This window comes from Acomys minous, assembly GCF_964271855.1.
Source record: "Acomys minous genome assembly, chromosome: 16".
In the NCBI taxonomy this organism is placed as follows: domain Eukaryota; kingdom Metazoa; phylum Chordata; class Mammalia; order Rodentia; family Muridae; genus Acomys; species Acomys minous.
The window spans coordinates 63,742,431-63,766,969 of record NC_140498.1 but is presented as its reverse complement, the minus strand read 5'-3'; the positions used below and the strand labels follow the sequence as shown (position 1 = coordinate 63,766,969).

The 24,539-nt window shown below is 43.5% G+C and overlaps 1 protein-coding gene across 2 annotated transcripts; it reads right to left on the bottom strand.

Annotated features, from left to right (window-relative positions):
- Positions 1–2,293: 2,293 nt before the first annotated feature.
- LOC311585619 (uncharacterized protein) lies at positions 2,294–15,619 on the bottom strand. 2 transcript variants are annotated; one of them, XM_084761044.1, is made up of 5 exons: positions 15,355–15,619; positions 14,831–14,890; positions 5,434–5,560; positions 5,168–5,228; positions 2,294–3,603 (listed from the first exon to the last, which is right to left on the bottom strand). In XM_084761044.1, exons 1-5 carry the CDS (start codon positions 15,355–15,357, stop codon positions 2,406–2,408), a joined length of 1,449 nt encoding a protein of 482 aa, XP_084617170.1. In that variant the 5' UTR covers positions 15,358–15,619; the 3' UTR covers positions 2,294–2,405. The 2 variants fall into 2 exon arrangements, with proteins under 2 accessions (XP_084617170.1, XP_084617171.1); XM_084761045.1 differs by lacking the exon at positions 14,831–14,890.
- Positions 15,620–24,539: the final 8,920 nt, after the last annotated feature.

Sequence of the window (24,539 nt, the reverse complement as noted above, 5' to 3'; positions counted from 1 at the left end):
GCAGGCTCAACCACTGATTCCTATAGAAGCCAACCAAAAGAACAGGTTTTCTAGCTGTAATATTCATGATTACAATACTTACTTATAATGTAAGTCAGTTCCTGCACAGACGCCTCACAAACACTCTGGAGGCAAGGTAGACACATCTCTTTGCAGTCCGAGGACAACCATGTCCTGACAGGTTTTTTTTTTTTTAAAGATTTATTTATTATGTATACAGTATGCATCTGATCACATTATAGATGGTTGTGAGCCACCATGTGGTTGCTGGGAATTGAACTCAGGACCTCTGGAAGAGCAGTCAGTGCTCTTAACCGCTGAGCCATCTCTCCAGGCCCCCGTCCTGACACGTTTAAACAGTAGCACAGAGATATGAATAAGTAAGCTAATCAAGCCATACAATGAATTTTTTCACATCTGTAAATTCCTTTCCAATTTTCAACTCCTTTCTTTACTGTAGGGTATTCAGATAACAAGTTAATGTTTCTTCATCAGAGATGCACACACACACACACACACACACACACACACACACACACACAAAGCTGCAATGACGTCTAAAATTTAAATTAAAACAATTTGCTAAACAAATAAAATTTTACTCATGAATGTTTTCCTTGTGTAAGCATTTATTCCTGTAACTCAGCTCTTGAGGTACCTCAAGGCTTACCTACACAAGTTTCTTCATAATGTATTGGTTCATGTAACAGAAGGCAAGCCTGTAGACTTGAAGTCAGGAAAGCTAATGCTTCTCACTTGGTAATATCACTTCAGACAATTTAGGAAATGCTGCCCTGCTGGAGGACATGTGTCACCTGGGGTGGGCTTGAGAGCTACACCCACACACCATTTCTAGTCCCCACTCTACTTCATGCTGGAGCTGGAAGATATGAGCCCTGAGATTCCTGCGTCAGCTGCCATGTGTGACACTGGCTGCGTGACCACTTTCATGGTGACCCCATACCCACCTAGAACCATCAGCCAAATTAAATCAACTCTTTTATAAGTTGCCATAGACATTGGGTTTAATTACAACAACAGCAAAGGCACCAATACAAACCCGTAACATGTTATGCCTGGGTGAGTTATTTCACACAACTGAAAAGAATTGTAAAATCTAAAAGGGTTACATTATTGTTTAAATTCTTGGGGCTTTTGTCCATGAGTTTGCAAGTCCAAACAAAATAAAGAGGGACATCATAATGTTTGAAGGGATTGTTGACACTTGTCACATTTCTTTCCAAAATAATCTTGGGTCACTGAATGAAAGTGCAATGACATAGTACCACACTGTTACATTCTAAGGGTTTTTCTCCAGGAGTTTTTTCTTCCAAAATCCTTTATAGACATAAACTCCCTTCTGTGTGAGTTCTTTATGATCTTCAAACACTACTGTGATAAGCAAAGGCTCTAACAGATAGAATACACATCAAAGGTTTTATTCTTGTATAAAGATACCACGAAGTGTAAAACTGAGCACAGTGACTAACTTTATGGGGTTTCTCTGCAGTATACGACATTTTCTCATAATTTTGAAGACCACTACTACACACTACTATGTTTATTCATAGCTTCCCTATGCGATCTGTTCTTTATGTATTTGAAGATGACTGTGATATGCAAATGTCAGAACAAGCAAAAGAAACTGGTCCTAAATACTTCTTATCTGCCTCCTGTTAGTCACAGGGTAAAACTGTGCTCAAGTTCCCAGGCCCCACAGGAGTTGGAGAGTTCTGATTACCTGACAAGCTTCCATTATTCATCCTTTGTTACCCAAAACATGACTGTTCCTAACCAGGACTTCTCCTATTTATCTTTGTTCTTCAAAACATAATCCCTGTTCCTAATCACAAAAGAACATATTGATACGATTGGTTAGACTCTAAAACCTACATTCTGTATCAGCTGACATAGAGCAACCACATAGGAAAGCCCCTGTTCCTAAATCCTGACCGGTGGAAAATGTGGCTGTAACTTGGCATAGTTATTCGAGGTTTTCAAGCTTAAAAGCTGTCTATGCTGGCTCAAGAGTCACGGTATGAAGATGTGGGGGGCTGCGGAGTGGGCCAAGGCGCCACCGTTCAGCTTCCCACTGTGTTCCATCACCCTGAACGAGCAGTAGCAACTTGATTACAACAAATCTTTGTCATTTGCATTAATGTGGTCCTTGAGTTGTGTTGGATCTCAGCAGAACCCACAACACAAGGCTTTACCACATCGCTTACATAGAATTCCTCTCCACTATACACACTTTCATGATGATGAAGACTACAGAAAAGTGCAAAGGCTTTACCATATTAAATACATCCACAAGGTTTCTCTCCCATATGAATTCCTTCCTGACCGAGAAGACTATAGAAATGTGAAAATGCTTCAGCATATTGAATACATTTATAGGGTTTCTCTCAAGAATGGATTCTTTCATGCTTTTGAAGATAACTCTGACATGCAAAAGTTTTACCACATTGGTTACATTCAAAGAGTTTCTCTCCAGTATGTGTACTTTTATGTACATGGAGATGACTTTTATATAGAAAGGTTTTACCACACTCATTACATATATAGGGTTTCTCTCCAGTATGTGTACTTTTATGTACATGGAGATGACCTTTATATAGAAAGGTTTTACCACACTGATTACATTCAAAGGGTTTCTCTCCAGTATGTGTACTTTTATGTACTTTGAGATGACAGTTTCGTGCAAAGGTTTTACCACACTCATTACATTCATAGGGTTTCTCTCCAGTATGTATACTTTTATGTACTTTGAGATGACTGTTACGTGCAAAGGTTTTACCACACTCATTACATTCATAGGGTTTCTCTCCAGTATGTGTACTTTTATGTACTTTGAGATGAGTGTTACGTGCAAAGGTTTTACCACACTCATTACATTCATAGGGTTTCTCTCCAGTATGTGTACTTTTATGTACACGGAGATGACTGTTATGTGCAAAGGTTTTACCACACTCATTACATTCATAGGGTTTCTCTCCAGTATGGCTTCTTTTATGTATTTGAAGATGATTGTGATGTACAAAGGCTCTACCACAGTGATTACATTCATAGGGTTTCTCTCCAGTGTGTGTTCTTTTATGAGACAGGAGAGTACTGTGACACGCAAAGGCCTTACCACATAGGTCACATTTACAAGGTTTCTCTCCCGTATGTGTTCTTTTATGTGTGTGGAGATTATTTTGATGTGCAAACGCTATACCACATTGACTACATACATAGGGTTTCTCTCCGGTATGTGTTCTTTCATGAATTTGGAGACCGCTGTGCCGTAAAAAGGCTTTATCACAATGATTACATTTGTATGGTTTCTCTCCAGTATGTATTCTTTCATGTCTTGAGAGATAACTGCCTCGTGAAAAGGTTTTACCACACTGGTTGCACTCATAGGGTTTTTCTCCAGTCTGTGTTCTTTTATGTATTTGAAGGCTGTTGTGAAATGCAACGGCTTCACCATACTGAATATCTTCACAGGATTTCTCTCCAGTATGTATTCTTTCATGCCTTAGAGGATGATTCTGATAGCCAAAGGATTTACCATCTTGAGTATATTCAGGTGGTTTCTTGCCAGTATGACGTCTTTCATGCCTGCAAAAATAATTGGCACATCTGAGAGCTTTACAACATTCATCATACTCATGAATGCCTGTATTTGTATGGATTAATTTTATATCTGGTCTTACGGTAAAGAGGAATCAGATTTTAAAGATTTGTCACTTAGTTTATATTCATTCTCCATGGTGGGTTCGTTTGCCTCTTTGAAGATAACGGACAATTTATTACGTGGCTCACATTTATAGCATCCTTTTCTTCTATATTAGAACTTCTACATTTTTAAAGAAAACTGGAAGAACCGAGACCTTTCTACCTTGATTGCATTCATAAATTTTCCTATAGTACGGTCATACTACATTTGTAAAGTGAACCAGGACAAACAGGAGAATTTTCATATTCCTAGTACTCATGGGGATTTTTAAAAAATATTTTTCCAAGATTTATTTATTTATTATGTATACAGTGCTTGGCTGCATGAAAAAAAAAAAGGAATTAGATCACATTATAGATGGTTGTGAGCCACTATCTGGTTGCTGGGAATTGAACTCAGGACCTCTGGATGAGCAGTCAGTGCTCTTAACCTCTAAGCCGTCTCTCTAGCCACCTCATGGGGATTTTTAAGTGCAATTTTGTGGATGTTCCCAATAAAGTTGAAAAACCAATTAACTGTAAACTGGTATCACATTCAAAAAGTCTACTCAAGGGGGCACTCCTACATGTTTGCTAATTGTTCAGGCAGAGAGAGGAAGGGGGGGGGGAGACAGACAGAGAGAGAGAGAGGGAGGGAGGGAGGTCTGTGGCTTCTTTCACTATCCCTATGCTCACGTGGCTTGCATCCTCTAGGACATATGCTATAACTATTTAAAAAAAGAATAAGGAATAAAGGGCTGCACATCACAGTCACATGGTTTAAATGTTTGTTCCTCACACACATGTGGCAAAGAGACTGAAGTTTCTCTACAACAACATTCTTGATTCTCATAAACTGTCCTCTCCAGAAATTCAGCAACATCACTACAGTATATGAGTAACACCAGCTTTACTGTGGACTATTGGCTTATTCGAAGGCTTTAGATGCTGGGCGGTGGTGGCGCACGCCTTTAATGCCAGCCCCGGGGAAGCAGAGGCAGGTGGATCTCTGTGAGATTGCGGCCAGCATGGTCTACAAGGCAAGTCCAGAACAGCCAAGGCTACACAGAGAAACCCTGTTTCAAAATACCAAAAGAAAAAAAAAAAAAAAAAAAAAGAAAAGAAAAGAAAAAGAAGGGTTTTAGAGACAGACTTATTACTATTCTGTGTCTTTTGCAATATCTAACTAGTGTGAAAGGAAACAGATTGGCAGTTCTCCAGCCTAGTTCTTATGGGGCTACGATGCAAATGATGATGTCTGCTAAGCATTGTTCCTTGTCTTCTTTATTTAGAGCAATGCATTACACACGGAAATCAGACAGTTGACATGAGGTACATGCTTGTGTGAGAATTAATAATCACTGATAATCTTAAAGCTCTTTTAGCCTGTTGCTTTTCTTTCAAACTTCCAGGATACCTTAACGTTTCTTCAGAGGCATGTTCATACCAGTTTGCACATGTAAATTACCTTCCACGCTTTCTAGAACTTTTACAATGCTCTTCAATATGTTGGTCTTCCAAATTGCAGCCTAAAATATAACACCAAAAAATTGTGTGATATATTATTGGAAGTTAGACAAAATGTAACTTTCTATATTAAGTGAACCTTACTTTCCTGTCTGATTTATTCATATCATTCTTCCTCATTCTCAATAGAAATTATAGAAAAGCATCAATAACAAAGAAACAGTTGTTCCCTTATTTTAAAAAGTGAAAGAAAATTCACTATCTTACCTATGGCAGTGAGGTTCCTGAAGGTCTCCAGCATCACATCTCTGTAGAGACTCTTCTGGGAAGGATCCAGCAAAGCCCACTCTTCCCGAGTGAAGTTCACATTCACATCATCGTGGGTCAATGAATCCTAAAATATCCCATATATGTGTACAACAAAAAGCTTGATATGACAACACTGCAAATACATACTTCATTGACATATAACTCTGGTGCTTCCGCTACTTATTACCTGACATGGAAGTTATAACACAATCACCAAGTCATTTTAGAAAGAAACTGAATAATGAGGTTCATCTCTGTCATTGCTGCACCCTTCGAGTAGGATATAGCTTCGCAAGAGAAACGCCAATTAACAGTGGTGCGAGGGGTTGGGAGGGGGCAAGCAGATAGATCAACAGCACTGAGCACAAACCAGAAAAATTATATGAAAGACTACTACAAAAATGATGGGCAAGATGGGTGTATCTGCTCATGTCTTCAATCCTAGCAATTAGGAGGCAGAGACAGGTGTATCTCATTGAGGTGGATGCAAGCCTGGTCTATGCAACCAGCTCCCAACAGTAAGAGGTACATATATTAAGAGTCTGACTGCCCTGCAAAATCAAACAAACAAAAAAGATAAAGAGCTCAGAGGTACTTTACTGAAGTTTCTAAGAATTATACATTCATTGCAGTTCTGTATTGTAACATAAATGTGGCCTTAGTGAAAGGGAACGCAGAGTTAAACAGTTACAAATGGGCAGATGAAAATATGAGCAATAAAAATCTTCATAATTAATAGGTACCATAGGGTCGGAGAGATATTCACATAAAAGTTCTTGCTGATTTGCAAATAATGGGTCAACTGCCACGATTTCCATGGGGGCTCACACCTGTCCATTATACCACGTGCAGAGTTCTGGGTACATCTTCTGACTACTGTGAAGACTGGGCATACATTACCTACATATTCATGCAAAGAGGCAAAACACTCCTATTCATTCGAAAACATTCAAAACAAATATAACTGACAGGAAGAATGTCACACACCTTCAATTCAATGACTCAGAAGGCTCAGGCATCATTAGTGTCATGAATACGTGCCATCTGAGAAACAGAATATACTCTCTGCCAAATTTCAAAATTCAAGATGTAGATGAAAATCAGCACAACAGCATGTGCTTGCATGTACAGAAACCCACATTCCATGCCCATCAGTTAATAGTACAAAAATAAAACAAGCCAGACACGTTGGTCAGTGTCTAATCCCAGCACTCTGGAGCCAGAGTCAACTGGACCTCTAAAGTCAAGGCCTGCCTGGTCTACACACCTACCTTCAGGACAGCCAGAGCAACACAGAAAAACTGCATCTTCAAAATCAAAACCAAAACCAACAAACTAAAACTACACAAATATCAGGACAGCAACGTGTCTCAGCATTGAATAGCAATTGCTTCCAGTGTATCTTTCATCAGTTAGGGATAGAGCGTGTATTGGGGAGGGCAGGACAGCACAAAAGGGAAGCGGACTGAGAAGTTTCAACCACAACACAGTAGATACACTCAAGTTGCATTCCCAATTACGGAATCTGGAAAGGCTTCTTTAAAAGCTTCCATAAGTTCCCCTCCAAAATGCCACAAAGCGTGGTTCTCCCCTTCCCTGGAGGCCTGCTGGCCACCAGCCCACCCAGGCAAGAGGAACAAAACAAGTACAACAGAGATCAGACACTCTAGGACCACTTCAGGGGGTAGTTCGGTTTTATCAGGGAGAACAAAGGCTGTATGTCTCTAGGGCAGCACCTGCTCGCGTTGGGGATGGGGGTGGGGCTTCCGGGACAGGCATTCATAATTGGTTGGAACCAGGCACTTGAAGGATGCTTGTTTTGCATTTGGTTTCCTATGGCTACTGACTGGATGAATGTATGAGGAAATGTACATTTTCAGATAGCATATGCAAGAAAACAGATTTTTAAGGAAACATCCCCCTGCCCCACCTCCTTCAGCAAATCCTCCCAGCAAGGGGCACCACATATCAACAGCGGGAGACCTCAACACCCCACTCTCACCAATGGACAGATCATCCAGACATAAACTAAATGGAGAAATGATGAAACTAACAGACATCAGGAATCAAATAGACCTAACAGATATCTACAAAACATTTCACTCACACACAGAAGCACCTTCTCAGCACCTCATAGAGCCTTCTCCACTATCTACCATTAACTCGGTAGCAAAGCAAGCCTCAACAGACACAAGAGATTGAAAAAACTCCTTGTATCTTATCAGACCTCCATGGATTAATGCTGGAAGTCAGCAACAGAAACAAGAGAAAGCCTACAAAGTCACAGAAACTGTTTAACTCCCTATATAATGGCAACTGGGTAAAGAATGAAATTAAAAAAAAAATAAATTAATGGGCCGGGCGTGGTGGCGCATGCCTTTATTCCCATAACTTGGGAGGCAGAGGCAGGCGGATCGATGTGAGTTCGAGGCCAGCCTGGCCTACAAAGCGAGTCCAGGACAGCCAAGGCAACACAGAGAAACCCTGTCTCGAAAAACCAAAAAACCAATAAACAAACAAACAAACAAACAAAAAAAAAAAAAAAAAAAAAAAAAAAAAGAAGGCACAAGATACCCAAAGCTTTGAAACACAATGAAAACAGTACTAGGAGGAAAATTCATAGCACTAAGCACTTTCATGAAAAAAATTATATTGATTTACATTCAGAATTTTAGATTCACCAAGATAGGAAACATGTTTTCTTCAAAGTTGTCAAATACAAATAGGCAAAAGACCATAAATGAAACATATATAATTCCTGGTTGTTTCATGATTGCTCTTGCTATATGTAGTTTATTGTATATATGTGTAATAATATAAATGATTTTTTTAAGGCTGAAAGAAAGAAAGAAATTGGGAAGATCCCATACTAGCAACTTAAAAGCACACCTGAAAGCACTAGAACAAAAAAGAATCAAACACTCCAAGAGGAATAGATGTCAAGAAATCATCAAATTCAGGGCTGAAATCAATAAATTAGAAGCAAAAAGAACAATGCAAAGAACCAATATTGAGAAAAATCAATAAGATACACAAATTCTTGGTCAAATGAACTAAAAGGCAGAGGGAGAGTATCCAAATTAACAAAATCAGATATGAAAAGGGAGACATAACAGACACAGAGGATATTTTAGAAAACCATCAGCGTGCATTCCACAAAATTGGGAAAAATAAAGGAAATGGAATATTTTCATGATAAATTTCACTTACCAAATTTAAATCGAGATCAGGTACACAATTTAAACAATCTTATCAAGCAGTTATCAAAAGTCTCCCAAAGAGAAAAGCTCAGGGCCAGATAAGTTTTAGCACAGAAGTCTACCAGACATTCAAAGAAGACCTAATATCAAGATTCCTCAAACTATTCCAAAATATAAACATAAGGAACATTGCCAAACACATTTCATGAAGCCACTCACCATGATACTTAAACCACACAAAGACTCACAAAAGAAAGAGAATTCCAGACCAATTTCCCTTATGAACATTGATGAAAAAATAATGAAATACTTGCAAACTGAACCCAAGAACACATCAAATATACCATTCATCATGATCAAGTAGGCCTCATCCCAGGGATGCAGGAATAGCTAAACACACATGAAAAACCATCAGTGCAATCCACCATATAAACAAATTGAAAGAAAAAAAATCACAGTTATTTTATTACATGCAGAAAAACCCTTTGACAAAATCCAATACGTCTTCATTATGAAAGTCTTGGAGAGCCTTTAATCCCAGCACTCGGAAGGCAGAGGCAGGTGGATCACTGTGAGTTCGAGGCCAGCCTGGTCTACAAAGTGAGTCCAGGACAGCCAAGGCTACACAGAGAGACCCTGTCTCGAAAAACCAAAAAAAAAAAAAAGAAAGAATTGATTTACCTGCTCTTGGTAGTATGCTACCAACTTTGGATGATCTTATGCTTTACTGTGCCAAGTAACACAAAACAATGATGTTATCTGTTCTATCCCTGACTGCTTCGCTGAACCCATCTTCCAAGAGCTGTAACCACAAAGACATACTTGTTTCACTGGGTATAAATATTCTTGCCTAAAAGCTGTGAAATACACTCAGATTCAAACTGCCTCTGTGTTTGTTTCTGTTCGTCGCCACCGAAGCTTTACCCACCAAGTCTTCGAAGCCCCTTGTTCCACGGACCCCCATATCCGGCTGGAGTGGTCCAGGGCACCCCTGCATCACAGAAACTACTTTTGTACCCAGGAGTTGAATTTCCCTGATTCATGCTATTGTGCCTGGTGGTAGTGGAAAGGTTAAAAAGATTCTAATCTAGTATGGCTGAAGGTTGCTCCCTATAACCTTTCCCCAAGTTTCTAAACTACAAATAAAATCTATCACAGAAAACTGGGGAATGCAAAATGCAGAACTTCTGGAAACGAGACCTTCAGGTTTCCAACCTGTCTTCCTACTTCACACCAAAAGCAACGGCTGTCTGTGTGTGCACACCTGATAGTGATTTTATAAACACCACTGCTTTCCCCTGCCAGGGATGCACAACCCCCACCCCTCCCAAGAGGAAGATTTCCACACTCAGAGAGGATCAGAGGTCAAGGGCTCTGCCCAGATCACCACATGGACCTCATGACCCAAGGTCCCTCCTACTCCCAGCGGATCAGACTCTGATATCTCCACAGACCTGCTCCTCCCGGCCTGGAGACAGGGCCCTCACACTCACCATGCCATACCATGTAGCCTTCCTTGTAGCTTGCCACAGCGGCAGCTGAGGAGAATCCTGCAAAGAACCTGCAAGCTACCTCCCACTGGTGCTCCTGACTGCTAGGCCTGCCCACAGCCCCTCACTGCCTTGGACAACCCAGGTGGCCCTGGGGACAGGAGCAGCTCCTATACTGGGGGACCAGAGATCAAATGACGCAGACAACTGAAGCCTTCCCAGCTCTCTTCTTCTTCCCTAGGGGCAGACAGAGGCCTAGTCTGGGATGTTGGTATTTAATAGAATGTTCCAGTCTCCCAAAGCACTTCCTGTTCCTCTTTCCAAGGTCCTTAGTGTGCACATTCCATTACACACTCAATGTCCAGTGCATCCATCTCTACCTTGTTGTGGTTAATTTTAGAAGTAGAGCCTCGTAAATATTTATTAGTAGCCTACTTATTATTACAGCAGTATTTTCTTTTTTAAAAAATAATGTATTCAGATTACATCCTGATTGTTATCCGCTCAGTTGTATCTTCCTGATCCCACCCTCCCTCCCTCTTTCACCCTATTCCCCTCCCCTAGACTTCCTCCCCCACCATATGACCACAGCCTATCAGGTCTCATCCAGACAGCCGATTCCTCTTCTTCTGTGTGTGAGGCAGTATTTTCTAACCCTCTAGAAATCAATGAAAACTCAGACACCTGATGTGGTTTAGAGTAAGCCTTTACCCTGGCCACGGCAGATATTACCTCCTAAGCTGTACTCCGATAACTCCTATTTTCCATCTCCTTCCATCCGCTTCTAGTAATTTCTATTTTGGCCACCTCCCATCCAAAAATCCCAAAGCACTTGCTAATGTTCTCCATCTCCTCCCATGAGGAACTGCAGAATTCCTCCTCTGGGCCCACGTGGTCCATTCCTATCCCATGGTCATTCTCCTCCCGCTCTGTCCTGTCTCGTCCCGCTTTCCCCAAGATTCTTCTCTCTGTCTTCAAGAGCCCAAGGTCAGGTCTAGCCCATTTGCCTACCCAGCTGTATTGGTCTTTTTATTGGTCAAAAGGAACATGTTTTTAGTCAAGGTTACAGAGCATTAAAAGAGAGCGAGTAGGGCTGGAGAGATGGCTCAGAGGTTAGGAGCACTGACTGCCCTTCCAGAGGTCCTGAGACCACATAGTGACTCACAACCATCCATGTGATCTGATGCCCTCTTCTGGCCTGCAGGTGTACATGCAGGCAGAACACTGTATACGTAATAAATAAATAAACAAACAAATCTTTAAAAAAAAAAAGACAGCAAGCAGTAATTAGCATCAAGATACATCAGACCAACCTCCAACACTAACTCATAGCTGGGAAGGTCTACACAAGAATTACAGCAAAAAGTAACCATAAATTTCAAAGCAGGGAGTGGTTAATGGAAGGTAAAGAAAAAAAAGAAATATACAGGAAAGGACATGGCTGTTCCTACGTATGATGGAGTAAAAAGTTTATTATAGATAAAGAGAGAGCATAGGCAGAAACAGGGCCATATGGGAGAGTCCATAGTGGACATGATGCTGAGCTGTGTAGAGAGAGGGAGGAGGGAGAGCCAGGCGGAGAAGGCAAGAGGGTAAATGATGGGTGAAAAGGACTAGGTAACCACAATGGCTGGGAGATATGAGGAAGGCCAGCTCTTGGCAGGGGTGGACAGAGCCCCAGTTCTGCCTCTAGCTCATGCTACCTGAAGGATGAAGTCATCTAACTAGTGTTCTCTAGTTCCACTGACTTGTCTCTTTTCACCAAGACTGGTGGTCCTGGATGCTCTCGGAGAGGGAGATGGAAACACTCTATTAAAAGAAGCAACATGCTTTACACATTTGAAAGGTAAGAGATAGAAACAATGATGATTGGTGAGCAAGATGTCCCAACTTTGTCTCTGGAGGTTGGCAAGGAGCCCAAGGCTGTGAATGTTAAAAAAAAAACCAAAAACCTAAGAACACTTTCTGCTTATCTGTAGTGATAGCATAAGTCTGAATAGCTTCTTATTAGTAGCACCCTGTGTACCACTTACAGGGGAAAATAGAGAAAAATGGGAGACTTCTATGACATCAGCAGAAGGCACTACACAAGGGGACTAACTCAGGAGGATAATTGCCACACCCACTCCAGTAGAGGCCGTGTGACATGCGGCCGTACAGGCTGGGAGCATGTTCAGACCCGAGGCAGGTGCTTGATGTAGCTAAGTCTCCTGGAGGCCTCTGGCAGATACCCAAGATGTGGAAACCGGGCTCGAGGGCACCAAGCTATTTCCTGGCCATCTGTGTGCTGGCAGTTTCTTCTTTCTGTTCCTTTCACTTTAATCTCGCAGGGAGTCTTTATGGCAGGAACAGGTGGTGGGCAGCCTGGCCCACTGGACATCCTTGTTCCAGGAACCACTGACATGAGCAGTTCGGATCATGAGGGGAGCATGACCACCCCAGCTTCCAGTGCTCCCATTAGGAACACATCACATGATGAAGCAGAACAGAGTCTGGTAACCATTGCTAGGAATATGACTATTACTGAGAATCTCCCTAGGACTGTAAAAGTTCTGTTGAAGTTGATGCTAGGGAGAGAAAAAATACCACGTTAGGAAATGTTAGGGACCAGCCCCAAAACATGGAGTTAGGCATAAAGGGTTCACTTTCTAGGAAAAGGAGGTGAGTTAGGAAGAGAGAGTCAGGTCAGAGGATGATGCAGTGGTCCTGGGAGTTCCCACTAAAAGGAGCGAATGACTCAGTATGGTATTGGATAAAAGAAAAGTGGTGACAGCCCCTCAGCATCGGGGTCCCTACAGACTGGCTGCCACTCCTAGTCCTCCTTGACCCTATACGAAAATATATGATAGAAATGCAGAACGATGGGTTAATAGGAACGGGAAATGTGTTAAGTATGGAGACCTAAGCGTTTGGGAACGGATACAACGTGCACGTCCTCCCTGGTGCACTATGTCCCTGACAAAGAAAAGAGACCTGTTGTGACAAGTTTACCGATTCCTACATTTTTCAGGAGATGATCGTGATAGAAGATGGTGATATTGAAGAAAAAAGAAGATTGGATAGAGTACTTTATGAAATATATTAACTGGCCTGAAGGGCCCTGAGGACGTGCTGACAATAGCAGGCTTATGGTGAAGCAAGAAACTAAAAGTAAACAGCTTGAAAAATGAAATGGGATGACCACAAAGTCTAAGAAAAGCTTTGGCCTCTGTCTAGATGATTAACCACTGTCTGCTGTAAACTTGGGTTCAGGGGAAACACTGTTTTTTAGTGAACGTTTGGTTTTTTTATTATTGCTGTATTATGCACTTTATGATTTGATTTGTATTTCACTTGCTGGAGACCCACCAATAACTAGCTCCTGATATGACTGTATAAACCACTGAACTGAGTAAAGGGTCATTGCAGCAGCATCAAACCTCTCTAGCGTTTGTGCGTCTGCCTGTTGCGCCGAATCTGTGCCCACCTGGATACCTAGGACCCTGCCACAGTTGAAGCCCCCTCGGTGGTCCGTGGCATATAATAAAACAATGCTGTACAGGGGAACACAGGGTATCTAAAAACATTACTGACCAAGCCACAGTGGACTTGGGATGGATACCACAGCCCCATGTGAGAGAATGAGTTGGGTTCTCAGGAGCTGAAGCAACCCCTCCCCAAAGGCCCTCGCTCTAGACCATTCCCAGCCTCTCCCAAGCATGCTCCTGCCTTTAGAAAAGGAGCTCTACTCCCAGTGCATAGGGGCCTTAGGGACAGCTCCCAAGTCCTAGTCTCCAGGCTGTTGCTGCCTCTCCCAAGCATGCTCCTGGGTTTCAGAAGGAGCTCTGTCATTCTCCATACAGGAGGGCCTCATAGAAAGCCCTGCTTCATCAGGCCAGCCCTCAACACAACAGTCTTTTTCCTTGTCAGAGAGTTGTCGCCTGGTGTAGTCTTGCCTATGTGGCAAAACTATGCTTTTCTCAAGAAGAAAACTGGAGCTTCAAGGAACACCAGGCCTTGATGTTGGTTGTGAACCTGTCATGCCCCACTGAGCAGCTTGTTAGAAGCTTGGATTGTGTTGAGTGTGTGTGTGTGTGTGTGTGTGTGTGTGTGTGTGTGTGTGTGAAATGGGGATGGAAGTAGTGGCTGGTTATACATATGTGCTGTCTCCTTTTTCATATTTTGGAGTCATATTTCTGAACAATTCTGATGAGCAAATATGTGTATCGTAGCACCTCTAAGAGGCCTGGTTAGCACACTGTTCACCTGTGGGGTGTTTGAGAGGCGGTCCTCCCTCAGCTAAATTCTGCTTGGTGTCTCTTATTATTTTCTAAGCATTGGCAAATCCGTCACATGCTCAGTTACACTTTTCTACATCACAGCTTAACACCTGAGTGCCACCCAACACATGAGATGCTTTTTACAACCTCCACAAAGTTAACTCCAAATGGATCTTACACTGAAATGTTGAATGCTAAAGGCAGAACCTGTAGAAGATACTAGAGAAACTAGGGCTCTGTGAGTTTGGCATCCTCCCGTGCATGTTTCTACACACCAGCCCCTGCTGGACCTGCTATGCCCAGATACAGCCTCCACAGTGAAGCTTCTCAGAGGCCACTGCCGGGTCCAGAGAGTGACAAGAAGCACCACAGACCTCCCAGGTGACCGCATCTGGCCGCCACTTACCATCTGGCCCCAGAGAGGACCCACCACACCAGCTCCCGCCATGCGGCCGCCTGCTCCTCCCTGTTGTGGGCAGTGACCCCCTGCTCACCGCGACCAGTCTACGGAGCTTGCTGAGTTGCCCTCAGAGCGCCCAGCAGTGGCGCTAAGAGCACTTCCTACCTAAACATTCAAGCCTGCTCGGCTACAGAGCGGAACCTGTAGCAAGGCATCCGGAAAAACCCTCCTCTTCTTCTGACTGGCAGGTCCGCCAGAAGGCCCTGGATGACGAGTGAGTCTAGACGTGAGCCCCGCCCTCAGGGTTAGGGTACTGAAGGGACACAGCAGAGCGTTTCCTGGCCCGGGCTTCCAGTCCAGGGCCAGAGCTTTGCCAGATCTGCAGAGAGTTGCAGTCAGTAGCACTTAAGCCTGTTATCCAGGAGCCAACCCGCCTGTCTCCCCAAGCCAACCCCGGCAGGACCCAGAACTCCAGCTCCCGCAGCTCAGCCGCCTGCTTCTCCCGTTGCAGGCAGTGACCCTGCGCTCACCATGTCGTGAAGCTTCCCTGAGCTCTCCTCACAGCACCCAGCACCAGCGCTCAGAGAAAATCACACCGAACCACTTAAGCCTGCTCAGATACAGAGCAGAACCTGCAGCAGGGCACCCAGAGGAACCTTCTGCTCTTCTGCCGGGCAGGCTCGCCTAGAGGCTCTGATTGGTTAGCGCGTCTCGAGTGACGTGAGAACTTCTCTTTTGAAGTGTACTGAGGGGACACAGCATAGTGTTTCTTGGCCCTGGCTTCCAGTCCAGGGCCAGACATTTTCCAGAACTACAGAGATTTGCATCTCCATAGCACTCGTGCCTGTCCTCTGCTAGCCTACCCGCCTGATCTCCCATCCAGCCCCCGGGGAAGACCCAGCTCTCCAGCTCCCGCGGCTCAGCCGACAGCTCCTCCCCTTTGTGTGCATTGCTCCTGCGCTCACCACGTGGAAAAGCTTGCCTGAGCGCCTCTCACAGCACCTGGCAGCAGCGCTCAGAGCTCATGGCACAGAACCACCCATTCCAGCCTGCTCAGCTACAGAGCTGATCCGGGAGCGCGGCACCGGGAAGAACCCGCCTTCTCCTGTGACTGGCAGGTCGGCCTGGAGGCCCTTAGAGTCTCCTCCGGAGGGTTTGGGTTCTGCCGAAAGCACATGAGAGCAACAGTGCTGAACTGAAACCGCAGTGAAAGAATCCATGACCTTAAAATTTGCATATGTTTTGGTTGTTGTTTCCAGAACTAGTAAGACATGAATGACCCTGTCAAGTTTGGCTTCGAAGTTGAGACGGAACCGATCGTGCTAGAACGACAGCGGCACCAGGTTCTGTATGAAGCGTCATCTTGAGAATAGAAGTCACTTTGCCTACTCCTCCATCAACTAAGAATGAGCAGAATAGAGCGTTACCCTTAAGGTCCCTTCTAAGGCTTAAAATCCAGAGCAAGGGCCTTCTCTTTAATAGTGATGATCTCCTTAAAAATTCCTGCCTCGGGGGCTGGAGAGATGGCTCAGTGGTTAAGAGCACTGGCTGCTTATCCAAAGGTCCTGAGGTCAATTCTCAGCAACCACATGTGGCTCACAACCATCTATAATGAGATCCGGTAGCCTGTTCTGGCATGCAGTTGTACATGCAAGCAAAACACTGTATACATAATAAAGAAAAAAATCATTTAAAAAAAATCCTGCCTCTGTTTCTGCATTTGGCTGCCACCTGAAATTACCTAGTACTGTTTTTCTCTCCAAACCACAGGCATTGAATTTCTTTTTACCTACCTTGTTGCTATTTTTCACTGTAGATCTGAAGGATTTGTCAGTAGCGACCATCAAACAGAATCAATATTTCATCATTTACTTTGCCTTGCTTAATTTTACAGGACATGAGCAGATTAAGAGAGATTTTTTTTTGGACAACATATGACACAAATAATCCCTACCTTACTTTTTCATGGAGACTGTTTGCCACTAAAACCCTGACCTTGACCACCGCTGTCTGCATAACCGAGAGGTGGGCTACAGCTCCGCAGCCTCTCACACCCCCTTGTGGATTTCAGGCGACCCCAGCACCACAGAAGCCCACACACAAAATAATGCTGAAGTATTATTTTATGTCTGCTTCCTGCCGTGTGGATGGTGGCATAGGATGTGGGATCCACCTGCACAACACTGCACACCTGAGAAACCTCTGCAGCTCAGAAACCTCTTTTGTACCCTGGAAATGAATTTTCCTGAATCGTGACACTGTGGCTGGTCGTAGCAAAAAGGTAAAAGGTTTCTAACTAAACATTGCTGAAGGGCAACACCCCTCACCTCCTTTCTACCAGGTTCTAAACTATTTGTGAAAGTGATCACACAAAACTGAATGTGTAGTACAAGGTTAAGATCTTCTAGAAACCAAAACATCAGTTTTTCAAACTGTGGTCCTATTGGACACGCAAAGCAGTGCCTGGTGTGTATACTGGACAGTGATATTACAAGCATCACAGCTTCCTAAAAGCAGGGCTGAAGTGCCTACCCCTCCCCAGGGGATCCATACTCAGGAAAGTTCAGAGACCAAGGGACTCTGCCCAGGTCACCATATGTACCCACAGAGAGAGCCAACATCTGCCTCACACTCCATCCCAATCCCATCAAATCAGACTCTGATATCTCAGCCCTTTGCACTTCCTGGTCTGTGGACAGTGTCCCCCACATTCACCATGGTATGGCTTGTAGTCTCCCTCATCCCCTCTTAAAGACCCAGCAGAGAAAAACACAGGAAAGAATTTGCAGCCCGTCTCTCACTGGTGCTCCTGACTGCAGTCTTCCTAGATTCCCGCCATTAGGGCTTTCCTACCCTTAACCCAGCTTGGCCTAAGGACAGCACTAGCTGCACCACTGGGTGAGCAGAGCTGAATAACTTAAACAGCACAGACCTACCCAGCTCTGCCCTCTCACCCTACAGGCACACTGACCCCTAGTCAGGGAAATGTGTGGTTATGTAGAAATTCTTGCAGGTTCCCAGAGCTCTTCCTCCTCTTCCAAGGCACAAGGTCTTCTATGTGCACATTCCATTCCCCACTCAGTGCCCCCTGCAGCCATCCCATTGCGTCACCTCCTGCCTGCCGCGAAACACAGGCGACATCCACAGAGTAACTTGTTAAAGCAAAAAGAGGCCAGGAATAAGCAGTCAGTGAGGGCTCAAGGGGAGGGCTCGGAGGCAGAAAAGAGATGGTAGAACTGATGTAATTATAATCCCCAAAATTATAGGTAAAAAGATAGTAGGGAACTGGACTACAGCACAGCAAGTGTTGCTCACATCTCTTCTCACACCTTAAACCTGGAAAAGAGCAGACCTGTTAGACAGGGCCACACCATTTCTATTTCAGTTGAACTTTTGTAACTGCAGTAAATCACTTTCGAATTAAGTTCAGGTTTTGTTTGTTTGTTTGTTTGTTTGTTTCCAGATTCTCGAGTGCCTGCTCTATGGGCCCAAGAAATAGCCCGTCCGGACGTTTATGGATGCTCTAAAAGTGATGACGTCACTGCTCCTTACTAATGTCAACTATAGTCAAAGCAGGAAAGTTTTTACCCTCCTTGTTTTCCATCCATTTTTCTGCTGTTACTATTCTACCTTCAAAGTTAGTGATAGAACTCAATTCCTGCACAGGCCCCTCTTAATTTTTAAGTCCCAATAAAAGACAGAGAGGTTAGAGGACACTTAGTCACTGGGATATTTTCCTTTATAGATTTAAAGGACTTACCAATGGCACAATCCTCACACATACAAACGACAGGGAAGATAAATACAGAAAACTTCAAGGGAAAGTGATCTGACTGCACTCTGGCTGCAGTTCTTAGATAAATGGCTATACTGAACTATTCTAACTTAGAATAAGGCCAGCTTTACCTCTGAGCAGGCTAGCTGTTCATTTTAACTAGCCCTAACTGCTGTCTATCTTAGAGCTATGACATCACTGTAAAATGTTCCACTAAGCTTCCATTTTACTTTACGTAAGTTTTGCCTGCACATGTCTGTGTGCAGCACCTGCAGAGGCCAGAAGGGGAATCAGATCCCTTGGGACGAGAGTTCCAGGAGATGCTTAGCTATCAGTTCTTTTCTGGAAATGGAACCTGGGTCCTCTGTAATAGCACTCAGGGCTCCTGACTGCTGTGCTATCCCTCTAGATGTGTTTTCAATGCTCGTATATATGAATTAAAATCTATCACTTTCCCCTTGCCTGTCCTTTCTCCATCTCCTCCCAGATTCTTCCAATTTCTTCCTTATAAGTATGTGTACGTATGTGCAAAGACACAAATAGAACCTGCTGTGTCCATTCCTCCTGACCGGGTTCATGGTTTCAGAGCTGAACCTTCAGCATTGGACAAGCTCATCCTCTCCTGAGGCTGCTTCTCCTTCTTGCAGGAGAATGAGGAGTCTGACCCTGAAGTGCCACAGGTTGCCTAGGGAGGGAAGCATTATCAAGAACAGAAATCTTGGGGCATTAAGTACCCCAGCTAACGCTTGCTGGTGCCGTGGCCCTGAAGGTACAGACCTGCAATAGATGGCAGAAAATTGGCCCGCGCCAGTCACAGGTTCTGTGGACCTCCCACACTGCGCTAAGCATTCTTACTTAGATACTTTCAAATTCAGAAACTCCTGTCTCTACTTTCTAACAAGCATGGTTTCAGGCCTGTGCCACCATGCCTGGCTTAGGCGACTTCACCTTCATTGAGTGGGTGATTGCAGTGAAGGGATGAGTAAGCTGAGAAGTTACACTTAACTATGTTGCAAGACCACTTACCTTTTTGAGCCCTGGTTTCCCCACCTGTAGAATACGGACAGAACTCCGCCCTAGACCTTTGATGAGCTGTAGCAGACTCAATGATAAAAGAAAAATAATATTGCTTATAGTTGAAAGACAGGGGACTTTTAGGCAGAGTGGGGGCTGCAGCTGATGGGAGCCCCCTGGAGTTAGGGCCAGAGCCTGTGTCCTGGTTAGGTTACCTAAGGAGCCAGGCTCAACCACTGATTCCTATAGAAGCCAACCAAAAGAACAGGTTTTCTAGCTCTAATATTCATGATTACAATACTTACTTATAATGTAAGTCAGTTCCTGCACAGGCGCCTCACAAACACTCTGGAGGCAAGGTAGACACATCTCTTTGCAGTCCGAGGACAACCATGTCCTGACAGGTTTAAACAGTAGCACAGAGATATGAATAAGTAATCCAACCAAGCCATACAATGAATTTTTTCACATCTGTAAATTCCTATCCAATTTTCAACTCTTTTCTTTACTGTAAGGTATTCAGATAACAAGTTAATGTTTCTTCATCAGAGATGCTGTCAGGAGGCGGCAGGGTGAGACAAACTCATTCTTGTAGATTTGTTCAAGTTTTCAACCACTTTGTAAAGACTTGTATTGCCAGTTTCTCTCCGGATATTTCTGTGTGTGTGTGTGTGTGTGTGTGTGTGTGTGTGTGTGTGTGTGCGCGTGTGTGTGCGTGTTTGTACTCTTCTTACTTTTTTTTTAGCAATTTGGGCTGAGAAACTCCCTTAAGCACCAAGTCTTATGTTAATTTCTGATGCTATCAATTTTATGTTTTTCTGGGTTATCAGGGCTGAGGTAAAGATGAACTCAGGATCAGCCATTGACACAGTACTGCCTTTAGTGATATTTTCATGGGCTGAATAGACAGCTCCCCCTCTAAAGGCACTGGAGCTCATCCTCAGGGCCTAACACTGATTCCAGCACCCGAGAGACAGCTCACAACCGTCTGTAACTGCAATCACGTGGGATCAGGCAGTCACCTCTAGGCTCCAACTGGTACTCAGCATACAGTTGGAATGCACAGCTCCAACACCCACACACATAAATTAAATCAATTTTATTAAAAATTACCCAGGACAAAAAGAAAACCATTTTCACGCCGGGCGGTGGTGGCGCTTGCCTTTAATCCCAGCACTCCGGAGGCAGAGGCAGGCGGATCACTGTGAGTTCAAGGCTAGCCTGGTCTACAAAGTTAGTCCAGGACAGGCAAGGCTACACAAAGAAACCTTGTCTCAAAAAAACAAAAAAAAAATTTTTTTTCACAATGTAAGTCACATATGAATGTGTTTCTACCATTTGCATATCTGGTGCCCTATAAGGCCAGAAGAATGCACTAGATACCCTGGACTTGGAAAGACAGGTGGTTCTGAGCCATCTGATATGGGCACTAGGAACCAAACTTGAGTATGCAAGTGGAGTAGCACTCCTAACTCTCCAGTTGCCAAATGCCATTATAATGCTAAGGAAGACGTTTCATTGCCCCTTCTGTCTCCAACCACATGAAGGCTATGAAACCCAGCTACAAAGTTGCTGATGGATTCAATGGATTTCTATCCCTCTGGGAATGCACTCTCCTAATTGCTTATTGTTTTCATTGTTAACACAATTCTCTTAATGTGAGGAAAGACAGCAAAACATTTTGTTGAAATCAGTCGGAATCTGGTCAGATCATATCAGAAAAACTGCATAATATGAGATATACGCTTCATTATTGGAATGTTTTTGAGACAGGATAATCCTACATAGCTATGTCTTTACAACTATGTGGAACAAGATGGCCTCAAGTTTAGGTCACTGTCTCCATGTGCTGGGAGAACAGGGATGCACATGTAAGCCCAGATGATGTGGTTTTTAAAAGAAACTATCTCTTGCCAGGAACCAAACGGCCCTTGGCCGTCCCCCACCCATTCAGCACCTGCAGCAAACATCCTGCTTGGCCGCTCACTAGGCAGGCAAGGCATCCGGCTTAGCCCTGAGAAGAGAACGATCTGACCCTGAGATAACCACAGAGACATCCTGCTTTGCCCCGAACTAGGAAAAACCCCTCCCCCTGCAGATGTTCCCGGGGCCCAACCCCAGAAGATTCTGTACTTTTCCATTACCCTCCTCGCCTCCCTAAAGCAGGTTTTAAAAAGCCTGCCCTCACCTTCAATAAACGGCTCTTGACAAGCTGCGGTTTCCTTGGGCCTTGCCTTTCTCTCGCCCATTCTTTATTCACAGGTTGTGACCCTTCTCGGACCCCCAATAACTGACCAGCTGGACTAGTCAAACTTTCAATCTGAAAATGAAAAGATAAAATAAGATTTAAAAAGAAACCACCCCTGTTTGGATGGCGAGTTAATACTTGTGAAAATTCTACAGTAATAAACTGGCCTATCTTTTCATGTGTTCTCAATAATTGGGTTCTTTGCTTTGTTAATTTTGAAGATGTCTGACCTGTGTCTGTGTACACACCTGTGCCATGGTGTGCATGTGGTCAGGAAAGGACAACTTACGGCTGTCATCTGCTTCCTCTGTGTGAGTTCTAGACAGGAAGCCCAAGGGGTCATTTGGTTCAAGTGACCTCACTGTCCCTTATTTGGGTTTAAAAATTATCTATGCATTTGGTGGTGTGGGGCTGTGCATTTGCCACAGCCCAAGTGTAAAAATAGGAGAAAAAAAATAGAAGGAGTAATGTGGACCTCAGAGACTGAACTCAGGTGTTCAGATGCAACAACAACCAACTTTACCCACTGAGGCAAATCTCTAGCACTGACTTGTGAGAAAGTGCTTACTCCTCAGAATTAAAAAAAAACATAAAAATAGCAGTGTATCATTTTCATTTGCAAATAGGATTTATTACTTAAATTGCCCTATATTTCTCCACCCTGAGATGACAATGTTTACAATCTGAAAAGAAGGCAATATTGTACTGGTGTAATGTTTCAGCTAATCTTATTTGAGCATCAATGAGATGGCTAAGTGGGAGTTGTCTGTGGTATGTAAAGTTGGAAACCTGACGCTGATAATCATATAAAGATAGCCAAAGTAGAGCCCTCACATTTGTCTCCCAGTCTCCACATATACGTCATGACCGGAAGCCGATAATCATATTACACAAACACACACACAGAGAATGTTTCTTTAATCAATTTTTTTTTTTTTTTTTTTTTGGTTTTTCAAGACAGAGTCTCTCTGTATAACCTTGGCTGTCCTGGACTCACTTTGTAGACCAGGCTGGCCTTGAACTCACAGGGATCCACCTGCCTCTGCCTCCCGAGTGCTGGGATTAAAGGTGTGCGCCACCATGCCTGGCTTCTCTAATCAATCTTACTGCTGTAGCATCTATAAGTCATCCCCGTAGAAGACAGCACTTCATGATGAAATGCCAAATTGTTAAGTAATGGGAATCTGAAGATGCATAGAACAGCAAATAATTATATGTATACCAATCAAGCTATGTTATGAGATAAACAGATGATTGCTAATTATCCTACTTCATCACATCTCTACCAGATAGACGAAAATGCTGCCTTGGATACACATATGATGTGTCTAATGTCTCTTACATTCTCTTCTATTTAGCATTTTAACATTAACATTTATTTTTAAAAAAATTTTTTAATATATGTGTGCTGGTGTGAGGGTGTCTAATCTTGGAGTCAAAGACAGTTGTGAGCTACCTTGTGGGTGCTGGGAATTGAACCCGGGTCCTTTGGAAGAGCAGGCAGTGCTCTTACCACTGAGCCATCTCTTCAGCCCCAACATTAACGTTCTTAAACCGTGTTGACATTGGGGATCCATCTTCTCCCCTTGGGCTGACAATCACGAGGCTAACACATGAGAATCAAGAGTGAAAGTGCAGCCTTAACTAATGACTGATGGTCAACCCAAGCTAGATAAGAAACAGCAAACTCTGAAAGGAATTTGTGAACATATGAAAAGCAAAACCAGGAACAGCCACCCACCATCCATTCACAGGAACCCTTTACTGAAAAGGATATTCAGATGATGCCTGATGTTTAAATGGACCACTTAGATGATGGCCAGACCACTCTGTACACTGCAGCAAAAAAAATCCGTCACCAAGTAAAAGTGCAATAGAAGATGAACAGCAGCCACAGAAGGAAGATCAAAACAGCCTAATAAACCTCTGTAAATCGATGTGTCACACATATAGCAAACGTCAACACCTACCCCAAATGTTTCATATACAAACCACAATTTGTGATCTCTGCTATTACACTTGACTGTACATGGTAAATAACTTACTTCCTTCAAGGCTATGATGAAGAAAAAGATGAAACAAGATTATTTATTTATTTATTTATTTATTTATTTGGTTATTTGAGACAGGGTTTCTCTGTGTAGCCTTGGCTGTCCTGGACATATATAGGCTTTACGATATTTAAAGGGTTAGAAAGATAGCTGTGCAATTAAGACAAGTTCATGACTAGTACCAGGGCCAGGTTTTTTTTTTTTTTAACAAATTCCTGTAATTCTTGCTACAAGAAAATCCAAAGACAATTTATTTTTGGAAGCAGCGTGCGCGCGCGCGCACACACACACACACACACAGACACACACACACAGCTGCACTGATGTAAGAAGCCGCGCTCACATTCGCCATTACAAGATGGCGCTGACATCCTGTGTCCCATGCTGACAAACAACTAATCTGCGCATGTGCGAAGGGATTTTCCACTCGTTGTGCTCTGCCTCTCCCTTGGCATCATCTTGCCCGATGAGCAACAGCCAATCAGGGACTGACACATCCTAAGCGGAGGACAGTTTCCTATATAAGGGAGGGGTTTCTGCTGTTTGCTCTCTCTGTCTCCGTTTTACATGTTGTAAGCTTATGCTCTCCCTCTCAAGAGGCATTAAAGCTTCACTGCAGAAGGATCC